This window comes from Euprymna scolopes, chromosome 14 (genome assembly GCF_053919585.1).
Source record: "Euprymna scolopes isolate OS-2025 chromosome 14, ASM5391958v1, whole genome shotgun sequence".
Classification (NCBI taxonomy): domain Eukaryota; kingdom Metazoa; phylum Mollusca; class Cephalopoda; order Sepiida; family Sepiolidae; genus Euprymna; species Euprymna scolopes.
The window spans coordinates 155,935,095-155,960,704 of NC_136495.1; the positions used below are offsets into that span (position 1 = coordinate 155,935,095).

Here is a 25,610-nt window from a genome sequence, read left to right on the forward strand (position 1 = left end):
TTCGATCGCCGCGTCTTCGTTTCGCTTTTCAGTATAAAAAAAGCAAAACTGAATCAGCACCATCAATTCCCTGGCATTCGTGGCAAGGACGTCTGTAAGGAAAAAGTGTAAGGAAAAATTCAAGATGGCGCCCGACTCTCTCTTTAACACGGTAAGATATCCTCAACACGGCACAAGAAGCAACAGCCACACGATTCCCCAGCCAACTCAATCGTCACTGCCCACGTCTTTCCCCTCACCCGCTTTTATCGTCGTTCTAGGCCGGCTAAATTTGCATATTCCGAGAATTCGTGTGACTTTGCAAGACATCATACTTTACAAAAGACGGCGGTCGCCATCTTGGTCCTTCTTTTCTATTTTTGGTCGGTAACGCTGAGCTGGTCTCGAGGTAAGTCTTTTTCCCCTCATCCGTCTCTCCCACGTACCCACACAACACGCAAACACGCCGGCGCTTATCTCCTGGATGCACGTTACACTCCCCCCTGATCTGATGATCACATAGAGAGCACTGGGGGGGGGCCTTTTAATGCGTGTGCTTCTGCAAAGAGGTACATTCACTGTTTCAGATTCGGGCTCTGGATCTGGTTCCGCCTCATCAGATGAAGTATCGCTATCAGTCTCTGGAAGGGGCTCACTGAATCCGTGCATCGGCAGCTCATCGCTAGACGCTTCACTGCTTTCTTCTGTAGTTGTATGACGCACCTCGGTAGCTGGGCGAAGATCTCGCACATGTCGTGGGGTTCCATCGACCAAAACAGACTGCTGGCTAATCACTCCAGATATGTGTCCTCGCTTAAACTTGTCGGTGCACCGATTTCCTGGAGGCCGCACCCACACTGGATCTCCCACTTCATATCTGTTATATGTTCCCTTGTCGGTTGGCTGCGTAGTGTTGATTCCCTTCACTCCGACTCGACATGCGGTACGTGTAAATAGCATTCGCAGGTGCGGTTGAAGGGGACGTCCCGTCCTTTGGCGTAATGTTGTACCAATATGTTGCTTCCGCAATAGTACATCGCTTCCTGGCAGCAATTCTCTTGATGCTGCGATGGCTTCTTTCAGCAATGCCATTTCCTGACGGCACATGCGCACATCGCAACCGTAGTCGGACGCCCCACTCATCTAACAACTGCCGGACTTGCTGGCTACAAAACGCTGCATCATTGTCAGTCAGGAGCTCTTCCGGCGCACCTCGCTCAAAAAAAATGGATGATAGGTGGCGAACAACATTTGCTGAATCCTGTCTGGTCATCTGCCGCCACACCGCAAATCTCGTAGGCCCGCAATCAATGAGAGTTAGAAAGGGCTTGCCACTGTAATGGGTAATATCCATGGCCAGCCGCTGCCACACACTCAACTTCCAAGCGACCCTTCTGCCATCGCTCTGGTGCAGGATCAATAGACTGGCAAGCCTCACAATTTCTGACGATCTGTCTGACATCCATCTTGGTCACTGCTGGGTATGCACGCCTCACAAAATAAAGGGTCCTCTTGATACCCGGATGTCCGCTCTGTGCATGAATTTTTTGTATTTGACATGGGTCGATTGCAACTGCACAAGATCGAGCAGTAATCTCCATTCCCATCTTCGCGGCTTCATACCATTTGTGAGGTACACGGGTCAGTTGGTCAGCATGATTACAATGATGGCACCAGAGTGACGCTCAGTGATAGGCCATACTCAGATACCAGTTTTTTTAGCGTGTCTAGCCTTCTCCGTATTAACATTTCGCTTGCTGCCTTGGTACGGATTCGTGTCCGTCCTGAAAGTGTGTCAGACACCCAGTGGTAGACACAGAGAGAATCTGTGTACAAGGTCAACTTCTTAGACTGCCACTGCAGGGCCAGATTTACCCCCTTTACAACAGCGTCCAGCTCTGCTAGGTTGATATGCTGAGAATCTGTTACGGGCCGCAGCCAACACGCATCCTCGAACACGTTTCCTCCTTGCTCCAACGATACTCCCAACGCCAAAGAACTGGCATCAACCCACACACCTACGTTGTCTCCGTTAACACACCACCGCCCACAGGCAGGGTCCTTCTTGTTCACTCTCTCCAGTGTCTCTTTAATCATCAGAGTTAGTAGGACATCATCGGATATGTCATCCCAACCCGTGGTTGTTAAATTTGCTCTGCGTTTAATCACACCAACAGCTGCGCGGAGCCAGCCACAGACTGGTAAGTGACCAACAAGTTTTCCACACCAAGAAAAAATGGTCCGCCTTGTAACGAGGTTGGGGATGCTTGGAATTTCACTGCCACGCCTCCATTGTAGGGTGCCATCTTCTTCATAAACATCCAATCCCAATACACGTGCTCCTTCCCTTAAACGTTCGGGATTCTTGCATTCCAGACCAAACTGAGCCAACTTTTCTTTGACACACGACGCAGACTGTACATCTTCATTGACGTATATGTCATCAATGTAAGCTGACGTTGAGTCCCTCATGGGCTTTTCTTGGGACAATACTGTGTTGACAATAGTCTTCATGATCTGTGGTGCCACATTTAGGCCAAAGCCAAGGCGTGTAAGGCAGTACCTCTGCCCCTGGAACCAAACTGTCTGGAACGGCCACAACGTCTCATCAACTCGCACCTGTAAATAGGCTTTTTCGCAAATCCAATATTGAGACATTAGTGCCTTTCTGACGCCATTCCCTCAACTTACTGGCGCATACATCAGCATCGGCAGTGTAGGCTTCAATATGCTTGTTAAGCTCCCTATAGTCCAGCACGGGCCGTACTTTCGACTTGTTATGCTGGACTACTGCCATCAAGGGTATTAGACCCTTCGGAGGCCCAAGCTTGTCCTCAGGGTAGGGGATTAACCAGCCATCTTGGATCCACGCCTTTAGTTCCCTTTCGTATTCTGCTCGGGCCTCACTGGGTATAGGGTACTCTGCAACCCCATTCTTGAGTTTAGTCGGTGCCATTCCCTCGGTCCACTTCCAAGATGCAATCCAGGCCCTCTTGCGCGAGTCGTAGTCCACTGTAAAATCCGGCCGATCGATATGGAGCGCTGCACACACTGGGGCCTCTAAGAATCGCACCTTTCCATCCCGATGAATTGCGACTCCCCCCAGCGCCTTGATGGCATCGTATCCGAGCAACAGGTCAAACCCCAGGAGATTTCCTTGGGTCACGAGCACATTGATCTTAGTGGCTGCACCGGTGTCCGTGTAGATCTTGACAGTTCCAGCTCCACAGCATGTCTGGGTCTCGCCTCCTATCGTGGTGACTTTGATCTTCCTCTTAGTCCAACTTGGACACAGCCTGGTGCTCACTATAGTATGCGAACAGCCTGAGTCGAGAAGTGCTGAGCAGGGTATCCTGTTTACGTAGACGGTCATTACTGGTTGCGCCTTGTTCAAATTTTGCTCGGGGAGCAGGGCGGCGCTGACGTCCTCTCCCCCGATACGTTTCCGCAGTTTTGGGCTAGATGCCCCAAACCGCCACACTTAAAACAGCGCACACGCCCCCTGTTGGTGCAATTCCTTGCAAAATGTCCGCGTCGGCCGCAGCGAAAACATTTCCCATTGCTTGCAGGGTTCTGATTCGGAATCTCCCGAGCGCCAATCTGGCCTGTCTGTGTCGCCATCACAACTGGTTCCCCCAGGTCCTCCTCATCTTTGATGATGGCTCGAGCACGTTCCATCAAGTGTTCCATGGTCGTTGTTGAAACGCTGGTTGAGGCTCTCAGTAGCTGCTTTACCCGAGTGGGAAGGCCCGCCACAAACGCGTACGCGAGCGTCCGCTCCGACACCCCTCCACCGAACAGAACTGCGAGTTTCTTTAACTCAGCGAAGAAAACGTCCACGCTTTCCTCCGGTAGAAGTTTTCGGGAAGCAAATTTTTCATAGGCCGTACAAGGATCCATGGCAAATGCCTCGTACAGCGCAGCTTTAATTGCGGTGACATCTCCCTTTTCGGCAGCACTGAGTTGCTGATATACACTCAAGGCACCCCCAGCCAATCTCAGGGGAATTACAGTGTGTACCCTTTTCACCTCACAAAGGTCGCACGTCAGCTCGACCCTTTCAACCCAGTCGACGATGGACGTGGACCCGTCAAACTCGGGTATGAGCTTTAAGTCAAATTTCGACTCGGTCATAGTCCTAGAGGCCAAATGGCCGAAATAGCTTGTAAGGAAAAAGTGTAAGGAAAAATTCAAGATGGCGCCCGACTCTCTCTTTAACACGGTAAGATATCCTCAACACGGCACAAGAAGCAACAGCCACACGATTCCCCAGCCAACTCAATCGTCACTGCCCACGTCTTTCCCCTCACCCGCTTTTATCGTCGTTCTAGGCCGGCTAAATTTGCATATTCCGAGAATTCGTGTGACTTTGCGAGACATCATACTTTACAAAAGACGGCGGTCGCCATCTTGGTCCTTCTTTTCTATTTTTGGTCGGTAACGCTGAGCTGGTCTCGAGGTAAGTCTTTTTCCCCTCATCCGTCTCTCCCACGTACCCACACAACACGCAAACACGCGGGCGCTTATCTCCTGGATGCACGTTATAACGTCCACAAAGCAAATCGGCTTTGATCAATGCGGCAAAAAAAAAACGTCATATCAGACAATTGCTTTTCAAATGGACATTTTTTTATCTTGGGTAAATAAACAGCCAAAGTTGGGGAAAGAAAAAGAGCAGACTAGTTCCATCAAAATCATTAAGCTCCATCTTAGAGAAATCAAATTTCATATATAGCAAGTGAGCATCAACTTTTTCCGTTTGCATAAGTTTTCCAAAATTTCTTAAAAAAGGTTTCATTACTGATATATTAGCTTCATACAACATTGTAGTCTGTAGAAGCCACTTGGTGTTATTAGCAGAAGTTATGGACTTCCAGATCCATTTCTAAATATATCTCTCAAATTAGAAAATAACAGAAATAAAATGCAAAAAACTGTGATAATTTACTATATTTATTTAATATACTGTTCATAGCAGCCTAAATAATATAGAGTCAAGGATGCTCAGCTAGTCTAAATGAATAAATATGAAAGCTGCTCCATTTCTCGCAACGGTGAAGTCAGAACTGTTTCAATTCCACTTTAGATGATAAAAACTGAGGAATGATTAGATGATAGAACTATTTTTATTACAAAAAAAATAAAATAAAAAGCACTAGCAGTCCACCATTTTTAATTTTGAAATAACGAATTACATCTATTTTGTCAAAATGATAGACTGCAGTTACCTCCCCCTGATTGTAATTCTCCAACATTGATATGATAAAAGTATAATTCAATAAATTTTATTTTTACTTGCAATTATTTTCCTTTAGTCAGGATTGGGTAGAAGTCCCAAGTAATTTGCAATTGTATTTTGCGTTGCCTGCGCTGAGGATTGAATCTTCAACCTCCAGAAGAGTGTCACTTATAACTGAATTTTACCAAATATTTCATCCACTATGCCATGGGAAACAAATTTTTATATTATATCAACGTCAATATTTAACAAATTTTTAAATTTCTTTTTACCTGATTCTAGTATCTGGACTCCATAAGGTGAGAGTGAATACAAACAAGGCACAAGTTGTTCCCAGGGTCAGGACAATGAGGCGCGAGAGCGTGTTTGGGGCTTGGAAAGACGCAAGGGATGCTACGGATAGAAGACGGAGAACGGACATTGCTCGGTATGTCCGAAGAAAGTTTATCACAGCAGTAAACTCCAAAAAGACTGGAGATAGTGTCATCACAGAAAATGCCTCATAACCAGTAATTTCCAGTTCATTTAGCGGGTAGAACCAGATCATCGGTGCCAGTGCTTGAAACAAACACCAGAACACGTACCCTGCAAAGATAGAGAAAAGAAGCATGAGTAAGAGGGGAAAAAAAAAAAAAAAAATGGAAACTAAAATTATGTAAAGTAATTATATATGAAACATCCTCTAACAATGGTGTTTGCCATTTCAAAGAGATGGACCGGTATGCTAATCGTTTTTAGTTGTCGCATTTTTGTTCATTTCATGGTAACATTGAGAAATTTTGAAACATTTATCCACAAATCTGTAATACATATGATCTTGCGACATTAACATTTTTGTCAATGTCGCAAAATGATCAATGCATAGAAACGTTATTTTAAGGCATCAATAATGTAAACACGATTTTAGTATCACATTGTCATATGCTGTAGAATTGTTTTAAAAATATATTACTAGTTTATTTTAAGTTTCTTCTTTTAAATGGTGCAAAAGTTATGAATATTAAATTAGATTACAGTTACATCGTGTAGGGGGAGGTTGAATCTGTGGTGTAAATTGGAGGTCCCTAATAAGCAATGATAATAAACCAAAAAACTTAATCGACAACAGAAAAAAATGTTTCATTTATCTATTTCATGAAGTAGTTTTAAAGGTCACACAGTTATTTACATAAAGTTCTCTAACACGCAACAAAACTGGTCAACAATTTACAGCTTTCCTTTATTCTATGTTTAGTGCCAGCCATGTGTGATTCCAAGGCACTTTCACCCATTTTGCTGCAAACAAATTAAAACCTTTTTACATAAAAAACAATAAGCCTGTTGACTATCATCTTTACATTCCCTGGCTCACTTATGTTTAACCAACCAAGTGCGATTAAATGTTATTTTTCCTATTGTAGATTGGTTGGCATTATGCTCATTTTCTTTAAATTTTGAATTTCTGGTATTGTGGATACAAGAGTTATGTCCCTTTATCACAAAACTACACAAAATTATTATATGGAAAAACATCAGGTAGTTTTGTGATGAAGGGATGTAACTCTGGTATCCACAATACAATGCAATTTTAGATCAATGTATTTCAATTTTATTTTCAATAGTTTAAAAATATTTTAACGGTATTTTTATTAATACTTAAAAAATAATTTAATAGTATTTTGATTTTATTTTTAATATTTTGACAAATTTTTACTGGACATAAAGAATACGATTTTCAAGGCCCTCCATTTTAAGATATTTTCAAGACATTTTCCATATTTTCAAGAAGTTTTTAATGTAATAATAGAAACAAGAACTTTTCAAGACAAAAGTCAAAATTCAAGGACTTATGCGAACCCAGAAGTTTTGTGAGCTTTTTTTCCACCATTACTCCAAGTCAAGTTCACAACAGCTATGTCTCTAGAACTACGGTACCATGTTGCCAGTTCCATTAGTTTGTTTTTCCTGAGGATGCAAAGGAATGACATGGCTATGGTTTGGTAACTTTGTGACGTGTGCTTTGAAAACAGCATTAGTTTAGTCTCCCCTACCATCAAGGGTGCCAATGCCTAGACTGGAGTTGCAATTGCCTCTGATGATATGAACATGTTAGACAAATTAACTTAATTGGATGAACAAATTTACACAAAAAATCCCAATTGAGGTTAGACAAGATAAAGACGGACCGAGAAAAATGGCAATCTAGCTCAATCCAACCAGAATAAACACCACTGAAACATTGACAAAAATTAAATTGCTTTTAAAAAAAGAAAATTTTTTTGATGGAAAGTTGACAGACCATAACTTAAAATTTTTAATACAATCACATTTGTTAAGTATTAGTAAGCAGGTTGATAAAATCAAATAAGAAATTTAAATGAGAAGAAATAAAGTATTTTTTTAGGACTAGGATGATTTAGGATAACACTTAACTTGCTCCACGCACGACAGCACTTACAGTATCATGGCTAATTGTTTTGGGGGAGTGATTTCTTGGACCGGATATTGTGTGTTTGTTCCATTTTTATCTTCTGAATTCTACGCACATGCGTGTATATGTTACTTTTTTTTTTTTTTGGCTTTAGTTCTAGCTTCGAAGGTAGATAAAATAAATCCATGTTTGTGCTAATTTCGGAAAATTTATCCTGCCTAATGGTATTTCATCTCTAACCTTTGTACAGAGCGTGGAATTATTTAAGCTGGAAGAGAACGTGGTTGAGTTTTGCTTTGGGGGGGGGGAGAATTTAAAAAACTAAGCAAAGAAAACAAGACAAATGCATATAAATTAAAATACACATAATTACAAAATCAAATAAGAAATTTAAAAGAGAAGAAATAAAGTATTTTTTAGGACTAGGATGATTTAGGATAACACTTAACTTGCTCCACGCACGACAGCACTTACAGTATCACGGCTAACCATTTTTGGAGGAGGAGGGGAAGTGATTTCTTGCACCGGATATTGTGTGTGTTTGTACTATTTTTATCTCCCGAATTCTACGCAAATGTGTGTATATGTTAATTTAATTTTTTTTTTTCCAATTAACCATGCTCTAGTCCGGCACCTTACAGATGCTAAACTTCTGACTGACAAACAATATGGATTTAGACAAGCCCGTTCCACAGCTGACATCCTCACTGATCTCTGAACGTATATACCATTCACTGGACAAAGCGGGGGAGGGCAGAGCGGTAAGCTCTAGATATATCTAAAGGCTTTTGACAGGTTATGGCATGAGGGTCTCCTCAGGAAAATTAAATCATACGGTATCACTGGAAGAATACTTAACATAATTAAATCCTTCTTAGATAAGAGAAAAATCCAGGTTGTCCTCGTACATCTAAACAGTGTGATATAAATGCGGGAGTGCCTCAGGGGTCTATCCTTGGACCTCTATTGTTTCTAATATTTATTAATGACCTCCCCGACAAAACTACCTCTGAGATAGGTATATATGCTAATGACACCACACTATAACAGGCACGACAGAAAACAAATGAACACATAACTAAAGAAATGGCAAAAACACTAGAGGATGACCTCCAATCTGTAGTGGAATGGGGACATAAATGGATGGTCACATTCAACGCTGCCAAGACTAAACTAGTTTCCTTCAATAACTACAAGAAACCTTCTCTGCCACCAATAGCAATGGCCAGTGACTCCCTGTCCGAGAGTACATCTTTCAAACTGCTTGGCCTAATGTTCACAGGAAACATGAGTTGGAACAATTATATTGAAAACATTGCCAGGGCCACTGCGAAAAAAGGTAGGATCTCTCTACCGTGCTAGCAAACTACTGAAACCTGAAAGTATCCTGTACCTCTATAAGGCCACCATTCACCCATGTATGGAGTATTGTTGTCACATTTGGGCTGGTGCATCTGCTGCAAGTCTCTTGCTCCTAGACAAGGTTCAAAAGAGTCTCCAATCTCATAGGCCCTGAACTGGCATCTAAGCTTCAGCATCTGTCCCATCGACGAAATGTTGCATCCCTCTGCCTGTTCTACAAGTATTTTAATGGTGAATGCTCTGATGAACTGCAAGCACTTGTACTCCCTCGATGTGACTACCCCCTGAAAACCCGACAAGCAACTAAGTCCCACCCCTTCACAGTAGAGATCCCTAGGTGTAAGAAAGCCTTTTACTCCAATAGTTTTTTCCCCAGAATCGCTAGACTCTGAAATTCCATTCCAGGTCCCTGCTTCCCTAACTGTACTGACATGCAGAAGTTCAAATGTAACGTGAACCAACATCTTGCTGCCCAAATCCCAATATAGTTCCCCAGTAGTTGCTGCCCCCGATAGTAGCCCCCTGCACCAAAGTGGCAATTTGCCTTGTTTGGGGTGAAAATGTAATTAAAAAAAAAAAAAGAAAAATTGGTTATTAATGGAAAATTTGTTTGATGCGATATCAGTTACCCCTTACTCTTTATCGTAAAACTTAAGACACGTTCCATGTAGCAGCAAGATTATCTAATGAAAAAGAGACACACAGAGGGTGTAAAGATACACACACACACGCACAGAGGGTGTAAAGATACACACACACACGCACAGAGGGTGTAAAGATACACACACACACGCACAGAGGGTGTAAAGATACACACACACACGCACAGAGGGTGTAAAGATACACACACACACGCACAGAGGGTGTAAAGATACACACACACACGCACAGAGGGTGTAAAGATACACACACACACGCACAGAGGGTGTAAAGATACACACACACACACACACACACAGAGAGGGTGTAAAGATACACACACACACACACAGAGGGTTTAAAGATACACACACACACACACAGAGGGTTTAAAGATACACACACACACACACAGAGGGTTTAAAGATACACACACACACACACAGAGGGTTTAAAGATACACACACACACACACACAGAGGGTTTAAAGATACACACACACACACACACAGAGGGTGTAAAGATACACACACACACACAGAGGGTGTAAAGATACACACACACAGAGGGTGTAAAGATACACACACACAGAGGGTGTAAAGATACACACACACACACACACAGAGGGTGTAAAGATACACACACACAGAGGGTGTAAAGATACACACACACAGAGGGTGTAAAGATACACACACACAGAGGGTGTAAAGATACACACACACAGAGGGTGTAAAGATACACACACACAGAGGGTGTAAAGATACACACACACAGAGGGTGTAAAGATACACACACACAGAGGGTGTAAAGATACACACACACACAGAGGGTGTAAAGATACACACACACACACAGAGGGTGTAAAGATACACACACACACACAGAGGGTGTAAAGATACACACACACACAGAGGGTGTAAAGATACACACACACAGAGGGTGTAAAGACACACACACACACACACACACACAGAGGGTGTAAAGATACACACACACACACACAGAGGGTGTAAAGATACACACACACAGAGGGTTTAAAGATACACACACACAGAGGGTGTAAAGATACACACACACACACACACAGAGGGTGTAAAGATACACACACACACACACACACAGAGGGTAAAGAGAGACAGACACACGCACACACAGAGGGTAAAGAGAGACAGACACACGCACACACAGAGGGTAAAGAGACGCGCGCACACACAGAGGGTAAAGAGACGCGCGCACACACAGAGGGTAAAGAGACGCGCGCACACACAGAGGGTAAAGAGACACGCGCACACACACACACGCACGCACAGAGGGTAAAGAGACAGACACACGCACACACAGAGGGTAAAGAGACGCACACACACACGCACGCACAGAGGGTAGAGAGAGAGATAGAAATAGAAAGAATCATTTTCAAATAGTGTAAAAAAACAAAACAAAAAAAAACAAAACAAAAAACAAAACAAAACAAAACAAAAAACAAAACAAAACAAAAACACAGATCCGATTTCAATCCATTGAGAAAACTAATTTATGTAGGAAGCACATATTTTACTTGGAATGCTTTCGTCTAACAGGGAGTCATTTATCAAATAAACAACAAAAGTAAATTTTTTCAGTGTCTGAGGAGACAAAGTCCAATGAAGATAAAATGTTCAGAATTAGAACAATTGGAATGTAACCTTTTATCAAATGAGAAGTGTCACATCAACCATCAAAAGACCATTACTCATACTAGTTGGAGTACCAGTCTACAAAGGGTAAAATCAAACTCCTAAAAGAATGCGATTGGAGCAGTGGAACAAAGAAAAAAGAAAAGAGAAACAAATGAAGCATGCATGGTTCCCCGTGAGTGCACAGTGAACGAGGCATAAAAAATGACTAAGTTCAGCATTTGTCCCTCCCCAAAACCTTCATTTAGCCCCAAAAGTCCCCAAGGCCTTAACATATTTAAATTTGAGTTCAGCACCATGCAAAACTGCTAAATAGACATACACAGAAAATTTTGGACAAATATGGTAAAATAGTCTAAAAAAACTGGAGTGCTTTTATTAGCCTTAAAAGAGCCCCTGGGGCACACCCAAGAGTTATCGCGAAATATAGACAAACAAAATTATATAGAAATCAGTTACAACTTTTCAGAAAGTTTTATAAAAAATCCAAGGCATTAATTTTTATTTATTTATTTATTTTTTTTTAATAAACACAAAAGTGCCAATTTTAGTCATTTTAACCCGAAAGGCACCCCCTAGGGGGGAGGGGGCAATCAAGAGTTTTTCCGGAAAATCCGTTGTTACTTTTTTTACTCATGTTTAATGCTTCTGCAAAATTAAAAAAAAAATTGTTGGGGGAGACCAAAAAATGGTGGAAAAGTTCAACGATTTTACCTTTGAAAACTTTACCGAACTCCTCCAATTTTGGGTCTAAACATTTGAAATTTTAGATGTAGGTTACTTGGACATGGATCAAACTTTTTAATTTGATTTGAACCAAAAACAACAAACGTTAAAGAGTTAAAATTGGGGTCAAAGTTTAAAAAAAAATTTCACCTCTGCAAGCTACCAAATTACTCAGCCAATTTTTTAGTCTAAACATTTGAAATTTTACATACAGTGTATTCAGACATAGTGCCATCTTTTTAATCGGTTTTTGGCCGAAAATTTGGCTGCCAAGGGGGTTAGAGTTCAAAAGATTTGACCTTTGTGGTGTCTTACAAACTATTCAGCCAATTTTGGGTCTAAACATTTGAAAACTTATATAAAGAGTATTCACACATGCAAACATTTTAATCAGTTTTTGGGCGAAACTTTGGCTGCCAAGAGGTCAAAGAGTTGACCGTTTGCAGACTACCAAACTCCTTCACCAATTTTGGGTCTAAACACTTGAAATTTTAGATGTAGGTTATCTGGACACGAGTCAAACATTTTAATATATATATATTATATATATGCACATAAATTATCAACAGTACATAGGGGCCCGAGCAAAGCTGGGCTGAACTGCTAGTATATATATAAATATAATTATATCATAATATATATTTCTGTGAAAATATATTTTATTTCCTTATAGTATATACCGATCCTTATTTAAGAAGCTCAATATAATTACAGAGCAATATAGTAAATAAATGACAAAAGACTATATTCCAAAGTTCATGATGTTGGCCATCTTATAATTTAGAATTGTAAATGTCAACTGAATTAAAGGAATAAATTATAAAATGGTCAACATGAACTTTGGAATATAGTCTCTTGTCATTTATTCACTATATACACACACACTTGTATAAAAAATATAGTCTGTTCATTATACAAACATTATTGGTTACATATGTGCATATATGTTTCAGTGGAATCCCAATTCAAAGATAATCAGACCAAAAAAGAATCGATATTGAGACGGGAGTAAAAATTACATTAGTTTTATAAGATATTTGGGTGTGGTTAACGTTCTGTAAGTAAGACATGTTTTTTGTGAATGTGAGCAGTAGGTGTCTTTGGGGGGAGGTGTGGTGAAGAAAGAGTAGGGGGAAGTATGATTTTTGTGTTAAGCTGTCGCAGTGGGGAGGTGGGAGTATTCTTTTAACTTGGCGGTTATTTTCTGGCCTAAGCTTTCACTTTGAACTAAAATAATATATTCTTATTGTCACTACTTCCCTATCCTACATTTTTATGGTAATTTTTTCTTTTCTGGTGGCGACTGCATTTTCCTATTGACAAGTTTTATTTGTTTTCAAATTTTATTCCTTGCTTTTCTATTCATTCATTTGTTTCTAGTTTTCAAATTCTTTATCTGTTTGTTTATTTATAAGATATATGTCCATATGAGCAAATTAACAGTTAGTTGAACAGATGTATGGGCTTATTTATATGATTGAAATAGAGGTGGAATACCGGTAGTTATATTTTCTCCTCTATCACGGTGTCTGAGGTAGTTATTGTGGCAAAGGTTTTTATATCTATATATAAATTTAATTTCGATTGTTGTCTTTTTTATTTGGGTTGTTTATCCTTTCCGCAATACTAGAATTCATGTATATATTTGATAGGTTTATATGTTTCGTTTTAGGAAAAAGTTCTTCGGGCCATACACATGCAAACAGGTGCATAATAGTATATATTTGTGGAGCATTCCGTTCCTAGAGTTCTATAGTTAGAGTGCTTAGTTATCGTTCGGGGTCAATTACGTGGTTGGTATTCTAATGTAACGCTACTTTACGATAACAATTCTTGTAGATATATCAGCATTCCAATTACAAGCATACTAGACCCATAGATTATTTTAGTTAATCGTTTAATTATTAAGTAGGCAAAGTGCACTCACCTTTATCCAATTGGTGATGCTTGATGGGTAACAAGAGGATAGCTCCTTTCTTAATTTAGCTAATATATATATATATATATATATATATATATTTATTTCCACAGCCAGACAACGTCACAGCTCACAAGAGCCATGAAAGCCAAAAACCGAAAGTCCAAGACTCAAGTTTCGCCCTCATTTGGGCTCATCAGTTAGACACATCCAAACTCAGAATTTGAAATCCGAGTCTCTTGCATGCGAGGCAAGCACTTTACCAACTGAGAAAACGCGCCACACACAGTCTTATAGTTTTATTAACTATCACAAATCAAGTAAACTGCAATGAAATCCGATAGTGGAATAAACCTGCTTTCATCTCGAACAAGGGATGTGATCATCACGACCAGCTATAACCCAAGTCAATGTCTCAATAGTAGGAATTTATACTTGCTTAGGATGTCATCACGACAAGCTAACCTAACAAGCAATAAGCAATATAATTTTTAGAATGTGAGAGAAAATATATAATTATTTCCACAGCCAGACAACAGGAGTCATGAAAGCCAACAAACATCAAGTCCAAGACTAGAAATAATTATATATTCTCTCTCACATTCTAAAATATATTGGTGATGGAGCGATTCCAATACCCCCCCCCCGATTCCGATACAATTACTGATTCTGATTCTTTATAAATCTCTAAATATTTAACTGTTAGAGTTGTTATTTTCCCCCGATTTCTGTTAAAAAAACAAAAAAAAAAAACAGTTAAATGTGCAGATACTTTCCCACATGTCAAAAAACACTTGTGAAGGATGATTTATAGATTTTAGCTTTACTGGTATTTTAAAATTAATATTTATTATTTTATTATTATTACCAGCAATAGAAGATTTTGCTTTAAACAAAATCAAATAAGAAAAGAAAATTAAAAGAATCGTTTTGGCATCGGAAAATAGACACCAATTTTTTTCCATTCCGATATTGTTGATTTTTCCGATTCTCGATTCTGATTAATCGTTTCAACACTAATATATACACACACAATTGTATAAATATATATATATGTGTGTGTATGTATCTTTATACAATTGTGTGTGTGTGTATATATGTTATGGAATCAAAGGTGAAAGGTTGTTTGTTCCATTATTACATCCAGAGTTGCTTCAGTCTGTCAAATCCCTGCATTATTCTGCCTCCTATAAACCTAAATTTCTTTTGTATACACATTAAACAATGTTTTAAGCAAACTACATTAACCCCAATATCTATATATTCTACAGCAGGGGAAGTTCACTTGAGTTTCTGCGATAGGACCCTTGAGACCTCAGTGAATGGATTGTGTTTGGTTGGAAGATAGGTTTATCTTAAGTAGCAGGTCTATTGTTCACTTGAAGAAACTGGGTATCAGTGTAACGCCCTCAAAATAAAACATTGTTTCTCGTTTTGGGAGAGAATCAGGGCATTTTTAACAAGAACCAAAAAAAAAAAAAAAATGAGTGAAAGGAAAAATGTACAAATTTTATAAAATGCAAGTTACTCTTCCACCTACTTGGATAAGTTTTTTACATTTTGACATTTAAAAATTTTTTTTTTTTTTTAAATAAACAGTGCCTACTCTGGGCAGTTAAAAAAAAAAACAAAAACAAAAAAAAAAACAACATTACGGTCATAAGCGTTTCATGAGAACTCAATCGTCATTAAAACAAAAATCAAAAATTCACCAAAATAAATGTAGATCATTACATTTTCACATGATTGGTGACATTAGATTTTTTATTTTTTTAGTATTTTGTTGAATTATCGATTTTTAAGCAATTATCAAGAGTTCTCGTGCATTGCTTATGGTAGCCATATTTTTCCATTCTAACTTGACACTTTGTTTTGAATGAAAAAAAAAAAAAAAAAAACGTTTTAAAAGATACTCTTCTACCTACCTGGATAGGTTAACTTATCTTGCATTCAGTAACATTTATTTGTTTTACATTTGTTTTACTCGTTTTTGTTTTCTTAGTTTTTGTTAAAAATGACCCAAATAGTGACAGAGACCACGTGATTGACACTTTAATCGAAGACGACATGTGTATGAAGCTGTTTTTTGTCAACAAAGTTACTATTGTAATTTCCAGTAGCTACTCGAGAACAATTCGGTATCATTTGAAGATTTTCTCCCACAAGTTTACATTTGATGGGAGAGAGCTGGATGGCAAGAGTCTAACCCTGCAGGGTTAATATCACCAGTAAAATGCAAGAAAAAAAAAAAAAAAAAAAACTAGTCTTTTTTGAAAAAGGTGTTTAAAACCAAAATTTTCAGAAATTTTTTTTAATCATTTAAAATATTTCAAATTATCGATTTTCCAAAATTTTAAAATTAAGTTTAAAACTTAAAATTTAACAAAGCCAAAAATTATGTCTTTAAATAAACGTTTATTTACCTTAAAGATATGAAGCAAGATTTAAACAAGCAAATTTATTTTATTCATTTTTTTTGGCAGAGATTTCTTACAAAAAAGTTGGATTTTTTTTTTTTTCAAAATATGATATACACAAATCAATGGTGCCGATAACTTTTTAATTTAACGAGTCTTGAGAACCACAAACTTTATTTTAATAAGTTGCAGGAAAATTGATTCTTGCCATAAAACTAAATTGTTCAGTTATAAAGTAAACAGTGGGTACATTGGCTCAACTGATCTTATAATTAGCATGAAATAATGGGGGGGGGGGAATAACGCATAAAAGAACTCACACTACTGACAAGTTCTGAGTGCTTTGCAATGTATAAAAAATTGACTTGTGTCCATTTAGGACTCAGTTAGCAACATCTCATATACAAATTATTTCATTGAATTTTAAGTCAGATCTAAATTCATCAGACATATCGATATTGGATTTCTAATTCTACCCTATGTGACGAAGGCCATCAACTCCCCATATTTCCTCCTATAACACAGAACACGCTAGGTAACATACAAATATCTGTGCATGAGGTCGCCAAGCTAATCAAGAACATTGATTCTAGTAAAGCAACTGGCCCTGATGGCATCCCAATTATAGTGTTAAAAAAGCTTCAACCAGAACTTGCTCCCATACTTACAAAACTGTTTAAGCTTTGCCTTAAGGAGAAGTGCTTTCCAACACCCTGGAAAACCTCATCAGTATGCCCTATATTTAAGAATTCAGGTGATAAGTCATCTCCCTCTCAGTACAGACCAATAAATCTCCTGTGTGTCATGAGTAAGTTGCTGGAATCCATATTAAATAGAGAAATAGTCAACCACCTCAGCAGAAATAACTTTAGTGACATGCAATATGGTTTCCGTTCTGCAATATCTACCGCAGATGTGCTAACGGTTATATCTTATAGGATTAGTGAATCTCTTGACAAAGGCTTCCTTTCTTGGGCAATTGCTCTTGACATATCAAAGGCCTTCGACAAGGTATGGCATAAAGGCCTACTTCACAAGATTTCCAACTACGGTATAACTGGAAATGTTTTCTCTATCATTAAATCATTTCTCTCTGATAGGCTCAAGAGTAGTGGTCGATGGACAAAAATCAGAGGCCTGCAGTATTAATGCTGGAGTCCCTCAGGGGTCCATCCTGGGCCCAACTCTCTTCTGGATCTACATCAATGATCTCCCTAAACACATACTTAAAATCATTCATTGACATCTATGCTGATGACACGACCATCTACGGCAACACATCAAAGGCTGTTAATGACAAAGTTCTCTCTCCTCTGATCTCGAGCGCATGGTTCAGTGGGGGAAGGCGTGGCTGGTTACCTTTAATGCATCTAAAACCAAACTCCTATCCTTACATCAACGCTCTGATTCCCATCTGGCATCAATTGAAATGGATGGCTCTCGTCTAGGAGAAGCTCCATGTTTTGACAAGCTTCTGGGCTTGACCTTTACTCCTGATATGAAATGGCACACGTACATCAAGTCTGTTGCCAGGGTCGCTAGAAAGATGGTGGGATCCTTCTACTGCCCCAGAAGATATCTGACTACTGATGCAATTCTCTACCTATATAAAAGCCAAGTACGTCCAAGGATGGAATACTGCTGCCATATCTGGACAGGAACTGCTAAAAACAGCCTATCCTGCCTTGACAGAGTACAAAATAGACTTCATGGCTCAGTGGGGAATGCCCTTTTCTCTTCCCTGCAACTTCTCTTTCACAGAAGAGACGTTGCGAGCCTATACTTGTTTTATCGTTATTTCCATGGCAGGTGCTCGTCTGAGCTCCAATCTCTCATCCCCCCTCGCCAATCTTATACGAAAAACACCAGTCTAGCTGAAACCACTGTCAATAATTTTCCCCACTCTTTATCTGTGCCTAAATCAAAACCTAGATTCCATGAACAAAGCTTCTTTTTTAGAACTACATGCCTATGGAACTGTTCCATCTGCCTGCTTCCCACCTGACTACAACCTGGATGTCTTCAAGTCCAACGTAAATAAATTCCTGATGAACCGCCCCCTTAAGTAGACACTTTATTAAATCTCCACACTAACGTACTGTACATGCAATAACCCTTATCCCTGAGTGGCTTCCAGGCCTTGATAAGTGGTGACCACCTTGTAATAAAAAAAAAAAAAATTGTACTGGTCTATATTTTCATTTTTTTTCTTCCACGTTACTAGCATGAATGTTTTTTTTTTTTAGTCAATCTTTTAGATCAAAATGGAGGCATGTTTATTGACCTAAACTGAAAAGCGAGCTTAAGCCCTTCATAAAAATTAACATTTCCAATTATATGTGTTTAAAATAAATGCTGAACTATTTCTCTCTTGTAACAGTTTTCTAGTGCCTATTATTTTTGCTTCTTTGGATGACAGAAGGATTGTGGGTTTGGTTTGCCTGACTTTGCAAGTCATCGACATGCTTAGAGATTGGGCTCAACTAATCAAATATTGACAGGAGTCTGCATGGCCAAGAATGCCTTCCTTAACCTCATCCTTTTTGCATGGTCTTTCAGATCTGCTTGATTGAAGATCTGTTCCCAAGTTGAGTGCCAGGTTTGGGATATGCCAACAATAGAGTACTGATCCGATGCTTAGAATACATTACACCTAAATGGCAAACTTTGACATGACAAGATGGGTTGAGCCGAATCCTATTATAGAACAGACTATGCACAAGAGACAAAAATGGTGTCAGTGAACTCGCAAAATTTGGCAAAGCATAGGTTGAACATCTAACCTTTTTGAGATTTGCAGTTCTCATTAGATAGGTTTCGCTGCTGCAGAGAAGGATTGTCCAAACAACGGCTCGATAGATCTAAACTTTCGTGCTTATTGTGATTTCAGATAGAGATCATAGACGAGGTTGTAAGCATTGTTGATTTAGATGTTAAGGTCATACCTCTGAATGGTGGGGATGAACATTGAGCCAAATATTTAAAGTGATCAACCTCTTCTAGGGTTTCCCCATTGAGAAGAATTCTGCTCTTCTCGGACGTTAGGAATCTTGTAGAGAGGATTTTTGTTTTCACAGCATTTACTATCAAACCAATCTTAGATGCAAAGCGATTCATTTTATCTATGGCTGATAGGATGTTAGCAAAATTTTCTCTGAAAATGGCTATATCATCAGTGTAGTGTTATGCGTGAGCACGAGTGTTGATACCGTTAGGAGAGTCAATTAAAATGCATGATGATAAAGACCCCCCCCTTCCTTGATTAGATTTTTATTCAATCGGGGGGGGGGGGAGAGCAGCGAATTCATAACGCCCATGCATCAAGTTACTAAAGGAAATGACAGTAAAAAAAAAAAAAAAAACCTCCGCCTCCCCTCATGTCACATTTCTTTATCCCCTTACCCTCCCCACATTCGTTCTTCCTTCCAAAAGAAGGACAAGTAATTTGAAATAAATTTGGGGGACAGAAAATATTAAAGAAAGCATTCTGAAATCAAACATCGTAATAGACAGACGCAGAATGACAGAATCTGTGGTGGAGAAATTGTAAAATTCGCCACGCACCCTAATTAATTCAATTTGGAGATAACTACATGAGAAAGGACCAACATGCAACATGCCTATATATATTTATCAATACAGCAGAAAAGGGCAGACAACCCAAAGAACCATGCTCACCGCAAATTGCGGAATGGACATGTTACCACAAATATTAAAATTCCAGGGAGCTTGAAATTGGACAATGAATTCTCTTGAACATTTTATTTCCATAGATCTTTCGTCTCATTCGGATTATACCTTTTCTAAAAGACTAGCAGGGGTACCCGGCGTTGCCCGGGTGTTTGGAGGTGTGTGTGCTCTTAAATAAAAAAGAAACCGGGGGGGGGGGGGATCGAACCCAAAGCCCTGAGGCGAAGTTTGAAAATAAAATGTGAAAAAAAAACATGAACCGTTCGGCCAGACAGAATGAGTTACTGAAAGATGTTTGAATTTATTTAAGTAAGAACCAAATTGACAGGTGCCCGCATGGAAGTCGTAGAGCGTTACGACGACGTAAGCAATAACTATTCAGCAAATGAGGTCAATGACCAGGTTTTTTGTTATAAGCAAAGTAAAAAAAGAAAACAAAAACGAATGTTAAAACTTAAGCGGGGGGGGGGGGGGGGGTAATCAAAACAGCGAAAAAAAACCCCCCAAAAAAACTAACGTAAGGCAAACGAACGATGTTAAATGTAAAAATCGAAAACACAAAAAAGAAAACAGAAAAACGAACGTCAACCCCCCCCCCCCAAAAAAAAGTGAAAAATGGCTTAAATAAGCCTGTTTTGATATTAAAATTAAAATCGGTGGGTACGAAGTAAAAAAAAACAAAAAAAAAACAGAAAAACGAATGTTACGTGAAAAATGGCTTAAATAACACTGGTTCAATATTTAAATTAAAAAAAAAAAAAAATCGAAATCTCACACCACGATTCGAACCCAAAACATTTAGATAATGAATCAACGCGCTAACCAACTGAGCTAAGGCGACGTACATGAAATTTAGTTAGTTTTTCAACTATTTAAAGTAAATCAGATCATGACGCCATCTGACGCATGCATAAAACCGGTCGTCATCACGAGGGGACGGTTTTTGTTGACATCCCCCCCACCCCCCCTGTCGAAAATTGTCGATTTCGGAGTGAAAAAATTAACGTTTTTGGCCAATTTTTCGAGCGAAGGATGGGGCTTCAATATGATACTGAGTTAGTGAATTTTCATCGTGTCTGCTGAAAGTGTTTAGCAGACACACAAACACACATTTTCGCTTATATATATATATATATATATATATATATACTCTGATTATTACCCTCACCCTGTTTATATACTAATCCTGTCCACTCCCATGAATAGCTGAACTAAAATCTTCAACCATTTGTTTATCTTATCTATCTATATAAAAGGCAAAATGTGTGTGTGTTTGTACGTCTCAAAAACTTTCCACACAGGCCACGGATTTTTACTAGATAGGTATCATTTTGAAGCTTGAACCTTCGGACAATATCGAAAAATTGGCTAAACGCATTCATTCCTTCACCATCAAAGAGACACTTTTCTCCAGGGAGGGGTAGCAAAACATTGTTCCTTCATGACAAGACGGTTTCTACGCATGCGTAAACACACACAAAAGACATTGTCCCTTGAATTCGTTTAAATATTATAAAAACCAACCTACATTCACCCACGCGGTCATGGCACAATAGTGAAAGTGACTGCGTCGTTATCTTAAAATTGCAGGTTCGATCCAATGTATTAGATAATTAAAAATTTTTTTATTTTTTTAAACTTAATATTGAAACATGGTTATTTATGCCATTTTTTTTTTGGGGGGGGGTTGATTTTTAAAAAAACGTTTTACGTTCGTTCGCTGTTTTTTTTTTTTTGTTTTGGTTTTTCCAATTTTTTAAAGTTTAACATCGTTTTTTTAGATTTAAACAGGGTTATTACTTGGATTATTCTTTAGTTTACCCCCACCCCACACACCTCCAAACACCCAGGCAACGCTTTTTTTTAATTTATTTTTATTTGAAACAGGGTTATTACTTCACTCATTTTATTTTGATCTCCCCCCCCCCCCCACACACACACACCTCCAAACACCCCGGATCCCATGCTAGTCTATAATATAAAGGGCAAAAATCTGTATGTATGTCTCGCAAAAACTTTCGACAGAGGCAACAAATTTTCACGAGATCGGTATCATTTTGAAGCTCGACCCTTCAGACAATAAATATCGAGAAATTGGCCAAAAAACATTAATTCCTTTTTTTATTTTTAAAATTTAAACAGAGTTATTACGTTCACTTATTCTTTATTTTCCATTTTGTTATTCCCCCACCCAACCGCACAAAACACACCTCCAAACACTCGGGCAACGCTGGGTAGCCCTGCTAGTATAATATAAAGGAAAGAGAGACATTGGTTAACTTGTGAACTTCCATCCTTTACCCTGTTTTATTTTGACCCTTTGAGACATTGCATTCTGTTTTGTTTTGTATTTATTAAATTTTACTGCACAATAAAATAATTGATGTAAATACATATGTATAATCTTGTTATGTCTGGTCATTTTTTTTCTTGTCGAAATGTGTTCTTGGTTATTTCACGATGTTAATGATCAAAGAACCTTAGATTACCTTGCTGGGTTGTAAGATTCCACAACCGGCATATTACATTTACCAACAAAGACACCTGAAAACTCGGCAACTGTGTTGCAGTGATTCAGTCAATGATGTAGTTAAACAGTATGCGTGAAATAACACAGCCATGTCTAATTATGGAATGGATGCCAAACTGATTTCTGGACATAGCAAATTTTTGTGTACATGGACACTGCCCTCTGTAATAAAGGTTGAGGAACTAAAGTGATGCAACCTGGTGACACCGATTTTAGTCTATAAAATCTGGTCACGTGTCCAAAGAAACAACCAGAAATAGATCATTTAATACCATAACCATTTAGAAATCCAGTCAACAAGTGTCATAGTGACAAAAAAAAATGTTGTTCATTTTGGAAAAAATTGTTCGTTTTGATTTTGGAAAAAATGCCGCTGTCCGTTTTGATTTTGGAAAAAATGCTGTCCGTTTTGATTTTGGAAAAAATGCCGCTGTCCGTTTTGATTTTGGAAAAAATGCCGCTGTCCGTTTTGATTTTGGAAAAAATGCTGTTGTTCGTTTTGATGATTTTGAAAAAAATGCTGTTGTTCGTTTTGATGATTTTGAAAAAAAAATGTTCATTTTTATTAAAAAAAAGTACTTATTTAATTTTAAGTTCATTGTTTAATAATTGTTTATTATCTAAATTCATATTTCATGTTTAATTACTTTTAACACAAACACATAATTCTTCTGTATAGAATTATTTTTTTAATATTGGACAAGTTTCAGCACAAATCACCAGGTTCATTATTTTTTTCTTGTTAAAACAATTAAGAAATTTTCTAATGTATTTTTGAAAAATTTTGATTCATTACAGAGTGACTATTTGACAAATCTTACTTGCTAAGACCTCAGTGATGACATTTTTCAGCTCATGGGCCTTAATGACATATTACGGAAATCGTTGCATGGAGCTGTAATATGCTTTGATGAAGTTAAACAGCTCGGGTGGAAATCCATCTGCATAAATTATTTTCCATAATGCACCGCAGTCCACAGAATCAAATGCTGCAGCAAAGTGCACAAAGCAAATGATTGTGAGTTGTTCGCGATAGAGTGAAAATTTGATCTCTGCAAGCTGCATTGGTTAGGACGGATCCAATGTTCATGCTAGAGTTGGAATTTTCTTAACAGTATGAACGCAAAACCTTTGACGTGATATCCATGAGACTGATATTCCTGAAATTGCTGCACATGCATCGATCACCACAAAATTCTCAGAATTACTGAAAATATCTCCAACATATATACATTATATATATATATATATATATATATATATATATATATATACATACATACATACATACACACTTATTTTCATGGCAAGTGCTTGACTGAACATTCTATTAGCTCCTGTAAAAGATTCACAACAAACACTAGTTACAAAAAACTTAATTTCCCTTACTTGTGCTTAAAACTTAAAAACTAATGAGCAAAGTTTCTTTTCTAGAATTAACTATCCGTGGAACACAAAGCTGACTATAATATAGCTATTTCCAAGTCCAATGTAAACAAATTCTTATTGAGCCATCCTCTTAAATAACCAAATTCTACTCAATCTCCACTATTATCAATCATCAAAATGTTGTCTCACCAACTACCAAACACTTATCAACCTTTATCCTCAAGTGACCTTTGAGCCTTGATAAGTGGTGACTAGTTAAAACATTTTCAGTCCAAAGGTTGGAAGAAATTGACCTTTGTCATGAAGTAAGATTTTGATTTACTTTTAAAAGTGTTGATACATTAACTTGGATTCAATACTGTTGTTGATGGCTACTACATTATAATTTTTTTTTTATATACATCAAAACTATTTTCACAGATGCAATAAATTTAAAATAAAAATCAATTTACTAACAATTTACAGTCAAAATAAAATACATATGAAAAAACAAAAACAAAAAATAACACATCCCAACTGAGTAAATATTTTTCTTTCTGAAAATGACACCACGATACCATCCTGGTCTGACACATGTTATTAAATAAAGAATTTATAATCAAAACTTGAAATCTTTCGATACTGTCATTTTTTTTTTTTTTTTTTTTAAATCTTGTATCCAACAGTGTTTTTCTACAAGACTACATTGTCATAGCCTTCAAACAACTTGAAAACGATCATGCTGTAATCAGTTAAGAACCCCATCGTATAGAGTTCCATAGGCAAACAGATCTCAAAGAAATTTTGTTCATAGAGTTTGCGTTAGGCATTGTTAAAAAAGATTGACTCTGGTTGTAGCTAAATGGGTGTGCGTTGTGAATATTGTGGTGGGCTGGGAATGATAGATTGAAACTCAGTCTAGCACTTGCTATGAAAAAAAAAAAAAATGAAGTAGATAGACTTGCAATGTGTGAGAAAAGATGACCTACTAGATTTCTAAGCTGGTTTTGAATCTTGCCAAGATGAAACAAAAAAACAGCACATGAAAGTTGAAAAAAGTATATATAGCGTTCATTTCATAAGACCTGCTGTTCTTAAAATGCCATTTGCAAGCACAGTACTTTTTAAATTTTAATTTCATTTTCTATTTCATTTTCCTCATCATTACAGAATCCAGCAAATGCAAAAATCTCATGTGTGGTAAAACTTAAAATCCCAAACAAAATGAACGATTTTTTTTTTTTTTTTAAATCGTCATTGCCTCAGATGTATAATATTTAAAATTTAGAAAAAAAACAAAAAAAACATGAAAATTCCTTAGTGTAGAAATGGCAAATAACTTGTTGCGGGATGATTAAATTTCAATATAATTTCATTAATAAGTTTCATCTGCGCTTGCATTTCTTTTAAGTACTGAAAATTAATAAATTAATTTTGAACGTTTTCTAATGATTGTTGCAATTTAGCTCATGTGATAGAATGAAAAGAAGAAAACTCAAATGTTTTAATTAAAATATCTAAATAATGACATACATCGAAAAGGCTTGATCTACGGAAGAATCTTTTAAATGTTTCACATTCAAATGTAAAAAAATAAGTTATGATTTTTTTTGTTACATTTAATAGTTTGCATCCGTGTTTTGTCATTTTTTTCCCCAA

At 37.8% G+C, this 25,610-nt stretch overlaps 1 protein-coding gene across 1 annotated transcript in view; it reads right to left on the minus strand.

The window, feature by feature from the left end:
• Positions 1-25,610, minus strand: part of LOC145293300 (PGAP2-interacting protein-like) — a 127,261-nt gene that overhangs the window by 46,689 nt on the left and 54,962 nt on the right. The window contains exon 2 of the mRNA XM_080139931.1: positions 5,491-5,803. Coding sequence (XP_079996057.1) covers positions 5,491-5,803 — 313 coding nt within the window. The remainder of the gene's footprint in view (positions 1-5,490; positions 5,804-25,610) is intronic.